We start from the raw sequence: 9,966 nt of genomic DNA on the forward strand, positions 1-9,966 counted from the left end.
TGTTTGGGAAACTCCATTTGGAACAACACAATCTGTTCATAGCATTTTTATTAATAAAAAAAGTGCCTTCATATAAGCTTGCATTGTCCAGGAGAGGGCTGGGCAGTACACAATGCACACTAGTGCATGGGGGAAATCCAGGCCTGGGGAAGGAGCGGCTGCAGTGGGGGGTCACCCCACAATATGACCAAGGCTAGAGCGAGCCAGAGGGTAAGCTAAGTGTGGCTGGCAGGTGGCAGTTGCACACAGACATGCTGGGCGCTCCTTTAGCAGGGCATTGCAAGGCACCCAAGGGCTGTACCCTAATGTGCAGGTAGCCCAGCAGGGCGGGGTGCCCGGTGACACAGCTGAGCTCGCCTGCAAGAAAACACAGGTGGGAATGGGGCTGCCCCACCCAGCAGGAGACACACTTATGACCTTCCACTGAGGAGGCGGAGGCTGCATTGTCACGTGACCACAGCTACCCGAGGCGCTTAACAACCTCAGGCGTGCGCTCCACATCTCAGGCCACGTCTACACTACAGCATAAAATTGAAATTATTAAAACCGGTTTTATAAAACTGGTTTTATAAAATAGATTTTACACGTCCACACTAGGGCACATTAATTCAGCGGTGTGCGTCCATGGTCCTAGGCTACCATCGATTTCCGGAGCGGTGCACTCTGGGTAGCTCAGTAAAAGAATGAGACCAATAACTTTGATTTCCGTCCACACTAACCCTAAATCAATATAGTAATATTGATTTTAGGGTTACTCCTCTCGTTGGGGAGGAGTACAGAAATCGATTTTAAGAGCCCTTAAATCGATTTAAAGTGCCTTATAGTGTGGACGGGTCCAGCGTTAAATCGATTTAACGCTGTTTAAATCGATTTAACGCTGTAGTGTGGACCAGGCCTCATTCCTCGCCTTGTCGTCCATATCGAGTTTGCGCACGTGCAGTAAATTGCGTCTTGGGATCGGAACAGAGCAACCGCCGCGCACGTGCACTTGATTTTCTGTCACCCTGGTGTGGCACTTCCTTACGTGCCAAGTTAGTTTTCCATAATACGCATGCGTGCTCACTCCGTAGTCCCCTCAACAGTTGCCGCCGTATTCTTTTTTTTTAATACTCATATACGCTTTCTTTAGTCGCCCGTCTGTCATTGCCCCCAGGGCGCATGCGCAGTAGGCAGTTAGGGAGGCTTACAGTGTAGCCGCGCACGCGCACCAGGTCTCAGTGCTGACGCAGCGTTTACAGTTGGTCGCCTGTCAGGGCAGCCCGCCTGCGCAGTCACTGCTCTGTGGCTACCGGTCCAGAGCCACCCGCAGCGCCTGGCGCTCGGTGGGTGGGAGAGCGGGACGGAGGGTCCGGGCGGCAGCAGCAGCAGGGCCCTGCGGCCCGGCCCCGCCGCCGCCTCCTCCTCGCCCCCCCAGCTGACGCTGCTGGTGATGCAGCCCTGCAGGGGCGACGAGGAGGCGGCGGGGGGCACCGGGCGGCACCAGGGCCCCGCGCAGGCCCCGGAGACCTCCGGAGGCCTCGTGCTCCTGTGCGAGGTGTGCCCGGGCGAGGGCGACGGGGACGCGGCCGAGGAGGGCGAGCCGGCGGGCGGCGAGAGCACGGCCAGCCCCGAGGAGCTGGAGGACGAGGAGGCGGCGGCGGCCTCCGGCGGGGAGACCCCGGCGGGGGGCGGCGGCTGCAAGAGCTGCACGTACCAGGGCTGCAGCGAGACCACCACGCAGGTGGCCAAGCAGCGCAAGCCCTGGATGTGCAAGCGCCACCGCAACAAGATGTACAAGGACAAGTACAAGCGCAAGAAGAGCGACCAGGCCCTGGGCGGCGCCGGGGTGCCCCCAGCGCAGGGCGGGGCTGCCACCCCGGGCGGCAGCGCGCGGGCCGAGGTGAGGGGTTAGTGCCCGGCTCACCGCTGTGTCACAGTGCCGAGGTATTAGGGTAGAGATTAGTGCAGGGGGATGGGGTGGTAGCCGAGGCTACACATCAGTCCGCCCACCGCTGTGTGCAGGGGTAGCCCGCTGTGCAGCGCCCAGTTAGTAGCACCCCGAATCACTTGAGCGAAGGGTGAGTTGCAGGTAATCAGCTTTTCGGTGGGGTCCCCCAGTGGAGGGAGGGGACTTAGCCTGCCACTATGTGCTGCTGTTACAGGGAGTGTGGGAGCAGCACCTCCCTCCCTGGAGAGCCACATAACTCTCCTGGTTCTCTCCTCCACTTAATGTACAGGTTCGGTGCAGAATGGCACTAGTTATTTACATCGCCTGCCTAGCGTTTTGTCTGCTCCTACTCTCCGCGCAAAGTGAGTTCTTTCTAACGAGCCTGTCAGCCTGGTATGATTTCTTGACCTCTTGAGTTCCAGTTATCTAAGCATGTTTGTGTTGGCCCACGTAGTTCCAATAATAGTAATGGTAATTCCCCTGTACCAGAGAGAAATCCACACCCGTCTTATAGACTGAGGCCACTCTGCCAGGGAAAGCCTTGCAGAGAATAACTTTTTGACCATCTGCTTTCCTGCTCCCTTCTCCCTACCTCCCCCCCCCGTCTGTTACACTTAATGAAACCTTCTAAGTATGCTTAGTCCTTGTGCAATACTTTAACATTCAAAGCTATATCAAGCCACACAACATCTTCATAAATGTTGTCTACATATTATAGATTGAAAAACAGAGGCACAGAGATCACACAGTCAATCAGTGACAGAACTGGTATTAGCACTCAGCTTGTTTTTCAGCAGTTTTGCCTCTCAGTCCCAAACTCTATACAATGTAGTCTCTGATAGTTGCCATAATTTTATAAAGCGTTTCAAGCAGATTTTGCATTTTGTGCATGCATTGTATTTTGGAATAGTTTTTGGAAGGGGGAAACTGCATTTCTTCTACTGAGTTAAAAAAAAATGGAGATGGATTTGGTTTGTACTGAGGGGGTGATTTTGGAAGGGGCAGGATTTTCTTTTTCCAAAACTATGTAGTGTGTACACAGAATACCCATATATGCATCTAATAAAGGCTGAGCCTTTTGACATTTAAAATTAGATTATATGCTTTCAAGCACTGGTTCATCTCCTAATAGGTCTCTTTTTCATTTCTTTTTTTTTTTTCTTCAACAGTGGTTGAAGTAGTAGATACTAGAATAGATATTTGTCTGACCCCTTTCAGTTGGAAGAATAGTTAACAAACTTTACAGGGGGGATGCCTCAGGCCAGAGAGAAACCAGTGAGGAATCTGCAGCACCTTATCTGTGCTGAACTGTGGCTAGAACTGCCCCAGCTGTGAATATAGCCTGAGCCCTCGTCCAGACTAACCCGCGGCATCGGCAGGTTAAAATCGATTGCTCGGGGATCGATATATCGCGTCTAGTCTGGACGCGGTGTATCGATCCCCGAGCGCGCTTACATCGATTCCGGAACTCCATCAATCCGAACGGAGTTCCGGAATCGACACGGAGAGCCGCGTGACATCGATGCAGCGCCATCCAGACTGGTGAGTACCTCGATTTTAGAAATTCGACTTCAGCTACGTTATTCTCGTAGCTGAAGTTGCGTATCTAAAATCGATTTTAATCCCTAGTCTGGACGTGGCCTGACTTAGCCTTCAACCTGAGACTCTCTAGGCCACTGGTTTTCAAACGTTTGTACTGGTGATTCCTTTCACATCGCAAGCCTCTGAGTGTGACCCCCAAAATAAATTAAAAACACTTTTTATATATTTAAAACTATTATAAATGCTGGAGGCAAAACGGGGTCGGGGTGGAGACTGACAGCTTGCGACCCCCATATAATCTCACAACCCCCTAAGGCAGGGGTAGGCAACCTATGGCAGACGTGCCAAAGGTGGCACACGAGCTGATTTTCAGTAGGAACTCACACTGCGTGGGTCCTGCCCACTGGTCTGGGGGCTCTGCATTTTAATTTAATTTTAAATGAAGCTTCTTAAATATTTTAAAACCTTATTTACTTTACATACAACAATAGTTGTATATTATAGACTTATAGAAAGAGATCTAAAAATGTTAAAATGTATTACTGGCACGTGAAACCTTAAATTAGAGTGAATAAATGAAGACTCAGCACACTACTTCTGAAAGATTGCTGAACCCTACCCTAAGGGGTCCCGACCCTCAGTTTGAGAACCCTGCTCTAGACACACATTACTTTCAGGGAAATATATTTAGAAAGTGTGGAGGGAAGAATTGGGCTGTTTCAAATGACTTAATTTTTAATCAAATAGATTAAAGTTTTATTAATTAGCTGTGGTAACTTGGTTAGAAGTCTAATTTAGAAGTGTAATTCACCAGTTTTTGAAGTCGTGCTCACTGTGGCAAATGGAGACTGGAAGCTTTATGGAGGGAAAGGGGAAAAACAGAACATTGGGTGGTTTCTTTTCCTCTCTGGCACACCTTATTTCCTTCCACAGGTTAGGAAGGGGAAGCAGGCCCTTTTGTTCTGAGATCTTTACCCTGTAGAAATGAAAATGCATTGTAATGACAAAACATTAACATCTATCTTTCCTCTTGTATTTTGTCTCTTATGTCCAGGATTGTGTTGAAGGCTCAGTTTCTGTTACAAAACAAAGAACAGGGTCTATTGGAGATCGCCCAGCAAGACCTACTCTTTTAGAACAAGTATTGAATCAGAAAAGGCTGGTAAGTACCATGGCTTCACAAGGCTGAAGATAGTAGGATTGCATTTTGAGAACCAATTTTTGGAAAAGTTCTGTTGCTCACGCCTTTTCTACAGATAGAATATGTATTGAAAGTTATTGGTGCCTCTCTGGAAACTTGGAAGTCAGTAGATTGCTGTTGTGCATTACATAGTTGTAGAAACAAGTTTTTAAAACTGAAATATCACAGTAGACATGAAAGATGCACATTTCACCATCTGCACAGAACACAAATATGAATAATCATGAGTATATGAATCAGTTACATTAGCTGAAAGTGGACATTTCTTTACTATTAGAAAAGTGTGTAGTTCTTTCTTTGGGCAGATAGCATTCATAATGTATCTAGGATGTTTTAATCTGTTAATCCAGGAATCGGCAACTTTTGGCATGCGGCCCTCCTGAATATCACTTACATGGAGGAGAGAATTTAATAAAAGCCAAAACCACCAAATATATTGTGACTGTTTCTACTGTACCTTTACCATTGTTTTTGTTCTCTTTCCATCAAAAGAGAATCAAATGGTTCATCTACTACCTCCATTAACAATGACAAGCAGCATAACCAGCCCTGATTATTGTGCTGCAGGTCTCTTTAGGCACCTATGTGCATGGAGGACTCCAGATCCCAGATATTTTGAAGATGAAAATCTTTAAAGAAAAGACCTCAGAATGCTAGGTTTACAGCAAAATAACCTTATTTTGTCTCCCTTCTCCCAGTGAGATACAATACATAGAAGTACCTATTTAAAGTCTAGAAATAAACTTTGGAATAGTGTCCATGAAAAGGAATTGTTATTTAATTCTTTAAAGTATCCTGCAGAAAAATTTGTGTCACAAAGCCGCCCATTAGCTGCAACTCTCTGAGTCTTGCTATTGGATTGCACCGCTTCGGCTCCCTTGCCTGAGTGACAGTACCTTCACAGCTCTTAGCTGCACTTGGCAAGGTCCTTTTAGTAATGGAAACTGAAAACACTTTTATGATTTCCCTAGAAAAATAGCAACCAGATACTCTTTGAAAGTATGTATTTCTTTTAAAGGCCTTTGCACAAGATTGAAGCTCTTTCATTCATGGTTCTGGGCCCACCAAATAGGAAATGTGATGCACAGATTCTCCTTGAACTGTGTTGCTGTCTCTTCCGTGCTTTGCTTATTTCATTGAGCAATATTCTTTTAGAAAAGATCCCTTTGTTTTTAATATATCCCACATGGGGCAAAGTATATGAGAAGGAGGGATAGCCTCAGTGGTTTGAGCATTTGCGTGCTAAACCCAGGTTGTGAGTTTCAAAGCTCCTTGAGAAGGCCATTTAGGGAACAGGGCAAAAATCAGTACTTGGTCCTGCTTAGTGAAGGCAGGGGGCTAGACCTCAATTACTTTTCAAGGGTCCCGTCCAGTTCGAGGATTAGGTATATCTCCTATTATTATATATTATTCTTATGATCTCATAAACCCTAAGATATTTTTAAATGGAATGTTACCTGTATACATCTTGGAAAAAAAAAAACGTCCTTTCTGGAAAACTTCAAGTACTCAAAGAGAAAACATTTCTAATATAGTATATAATGTCTAGCACTTTATGGCACCTTTTAATCAAGGATCTCAAATGACTTTCTAAGTACTCATTTTGGTAGTTAGGTAATTATACCGGTGACTGCAGATGGGGTAGGGCAGGGACAAGTGGGGAATTGAGGCACAAAGTGTTATTTGGCCAAGGCCCATAACACGTTAGTGATAGTGCCAAGGCAACAGAACCTAAACTCCTGACTCCCATCCTCTTCCAAAACTGCTTCCTTTCATGCTTTCATAAGAGTTGTTTGTTTCTGTCTTGTAACAAGTTAGTTTGATAAACTATACATATTTTATATTTATAGAAATCTTACTTCAATGACAGACTCTGTATTTCTCAAAGAACAGGGATTTGAGGTAGTTTGCTATATGGACATACAAGTAGCATAGTTTTCAAATTAAACTGCAGTTAAATATTTTTTAACAGATGTTTACATGTATATATGAAAGTAACTTATTTTTGTTTAATAAAAGTATACAGTATTATGAAGTGGCATATCATGCACATCTTTCAGTCTTGATTCAGTTAATCAAAGGTGGCCATTAATGTTGACACCATTCTTTTCTGGGGGTATGGTAAGGATGAAAACGGTTCCCACTTTGGGTGTGTTTTGTGGGCAATGTTTTGTAATAGGTTACTTTATTGAGCTCCCATTTATAAAATATAAGGAACAAACTGATATAATGCATAGTTCACAATATTGGGATATTTTTCTATTCTAAAATATTTTAGTGTCCATTTAAAAAATCCTCTTTTCTTTAAGTCATTATTAAGAAGTCCCGGAGGTGGTACAGTTTCTGCAGAAACAGCAGCAACTGTTAGTCAACAAGCTTTGGAGCAAAGGCAGCAGCAGTTTCCAGGAGCACCTGTGTGATGGGGACAAAGATCTGCAGCCGAATCTCATGCTGAAGTGATGGAGGATATGTTATCTTACCTGAGTGAAAAAAAGCGAGTTAAATATTAAGATGGAAGACTAAATTGTTGCTGCCTGTGTTATACCTGTATTGTTTTGTGGTTGCACTTTTGGGGTTCTGAGCTACATGGATGTCCACAAATTGTGAGCAAATCAGGAGGAATCTGATTCTCCATTCTGTTTCAGAGATGTAACTTATTTGTAATTTTTTATGTAAATATCATTGTATCAGTAATCCTTACATAACCCCCTACTCCTACCAGAGTCTTCAATTATAAACTAAACACTTTGCTATGTGAAAGATTTCATAGCTTCAATGTAGTCACTCTTTGATGACAATAATTGAAGAAATAGAGGCAATTACTTTCTGTGGAAGTTGTGAAATAAAAAAAGTACTGACTTTGAGCCAGCCCAGTAAAGATGACATAGTAGCATATTGCTCAGGGATATAGGAGGCATGAGTCATTAGCTTCTGTTGCACTAACAGTTAAAGACAAAATAATGCCATGCAGTAGCTGCGCTAATGGCTAATTGTGTAAATCATTGGTTGATCCTGTTGGTGTGTCCATAATTCACAAGTCTAGCTGGATTGGCATGTTTAACCATTCTCTCTAAAAGAAGTGCTACAGGGCTGTAACCAGCATAATAGGTAGTTTGAAGGAATTGATGTGGAAAATAGCCCCAGAATGAATAGAAAGGGGAAACTGCCATTTAAAGGAAGAACTGGAGGCAAAAAAGAAAATAACCTAAGGTTTTTTTCATTGTTTACATGGCCTTCCACTAGCCAATGCTTATGAGCTTTACAAAAAGTAATATTTAAAGAATTGGTGGTCAATAGTGGTGGACCATAGCTTGCTGAGTGATAGTAGAATAAAGTGACCTCTAATGGATGAACCAATTTAAGAATTATATTAATTATTATTTATTTGTCTTGGATTTGAAAACCATAAGTGACATTCATTCCTCTCTGTAAGAGAATAAAATGAAATATTTAAGAGTTAAAGTTGTTGAATTTAGTTATAACAGCAGTTGTGTGCAAAGAGTAAAATTAATTCCATATCACTTGTTCCTTATCAGTAATCTTCCTCCAAAAACAAACCTTTTAAAAAAGCCTACCTAATACAAAAAATAGAATCAATCCCTTTGGGTTTCTAATTAATTAAAATTGTTCATTTTAACCATTGGTTTACCTGTTTAAGAATCAAACATATCACAAAACAATGAATCCTGAGTTTTTCTTAGTATTAAACTAATTTGTTGTAGAGGGTTTAAGTAATAGTATAGGTGTGACTTTGGTACGAACTTTTAAGGTCCAGTAATAAATATCAGTTCAATAATATTTCTGTTACTCTTGTATGGGTGTTGTGTAAGATGTATTTATTCACAGAAATTGTTCAGATAGTGATCTGTTAAACAGCAGTTTTGTGTCTGGAATTGTGCAGGTGGTTCTCATTTCAAACATGTTTTAAGAAATTTTATAAAAAAATTTTTGGACCAATAAGTGTTCTTTGAACAACTTTTTTGTAAAAACTCATGTTCCTTTTTTTTCTTCTTTGAAGTTATTGTACATTCATTTTTATGTTCTGTCTCTGTATTCAAATGGCTAGCTCTGGTTAGGTAGCCTTAAACTTTGCTGCATTTCCAAACTGCGTGTGTTCTTTGAGAGAGAGAAACTCTACATTTAAAAAGAAAAAAATCAGATACTGTGTTTTCAGGGTGTAAATGGTTGTTATATGAAAATTAAAATAAATAATTTTATAGATTTTTATTATGATATTTATATATAGAAGTAAGTAGTGGGGTTTTTTTGTCTAATCTGGCTAAGTTTTTTCAGAGTTTTTTGTGAAAATATTTTTGGGGGAGGAGACAACTTGCAATTCAGTTAACTTTTTTTTTTTAAATTAACATTAGTCTTAGGTACTACACTTGCCCCGGAGCTCGCACGCCAATTATTGTGATTTTTTTTTTGCAATCTCATTTTCTTATTTTTAAAGTTTTCTGGTTTGTGAACAATTTTTTGGGCCCATACATAGAACATCTATACTGCGTCAGACCAGTGGTCCATCCAGCCCAGTATCCTGTCTTGTGACAGTGGCCAATGCCAAAGCTTCCGAGGGATGAACAGAACAGGACAGTTATCAGTGCTCTGTCTCCTGTTGTCCACTCCAGCTTCTGGCATTAGAGGGTTAGGGTGCCCAGAACATGGGTTGCATCCCTGGTCATGTGGGCTAATTGTCATTGATGAACTTATCTGAATCTTTTTGAACCATTATAGTTTTGGTCTTCACAACATCCCCTGGCAATGAGTTGTACAAGTTAACTGCATTGTGTGAAGTACTTATTTTTTTTGTTTTAAACCTGCTTTCTGTTAATTTAATTGACCCCTAGTTCTTGTGTTATATGAACAGAGCTGGCCTTACCATGAGGCGAACTGAGGCAGCTGCCTCAAGTGCCAGGCTGAGGGGGCGAGGGGGACACCACTAGGACCCAGAAGAAAATTGTGTCTGCTGCTGGTGCATATGTATTCTCTCTGCTCTAGATGCACAGAGATGGTGGAGTCCTGTGCTGGAGGAAGGAGGGCACAAGAGACATAACAGGCAGCAAGAGAAAAGGTGAGAGGGAATAACAGAAAGCAGCAGGAGCTGCAGGGAGAGAGAGGAAGACAAGCCTCTTATTTACCTCTCTAGCACCCCCAGAAGTCTGGACTGACTAACACCAGCTTCTCAGGGAGCTTCCTGTTTCCTGCTGCTTCCCTGAACCCACTTAAGGAGAACAGGCAGTCAGCTGAAGTAGTAGGAGCCAGTTAGGCCCTTAAGATGCTGATATCTTTCCTCACT

The 9,966-nt window shown here is 43.0% G+C and overlaps 1 protein-coding gene across 1 annotated transcript; it reads left to right on the plus strand.

Annotated features, from left to right (window-relative positions):
- The first annotated feature begins 1,429 nt into the window (after positions 1–1,429).
- Positions 1,430–8,897, plus strand: RFXAP (regulatory factor X associated protein). The gene is given in 5 exon segments (XM_030544017.1): positions 1,430–1,879; positions 4,524–4,631; positions 6,980–6,994; positions 6,996–7,035; positions 7,038–8,897. Coding segments are annotated over 5 exon segments (666 nt in total). The 3' UTR covers positions 7,091–8,897.
- Positions 8,898–9,966: the final 1,069 nt, after the last annotated feature.

This window comes from Gopherus evgoodei, chromosome 1, assembly GCF_007399415.2.
Source record: "Gopherus evgoodei ecotype Sinaloan lineage chromosome 1, rGopEvg1_v1.p, whole genome shotgun sequence".
NCBI classification, from domain to species: domain Eukaryota; kingdom Metazoa; phylum Chordata; order Testudines; family Testudinidae; genus Gopherus; species Gopherus evgoodei.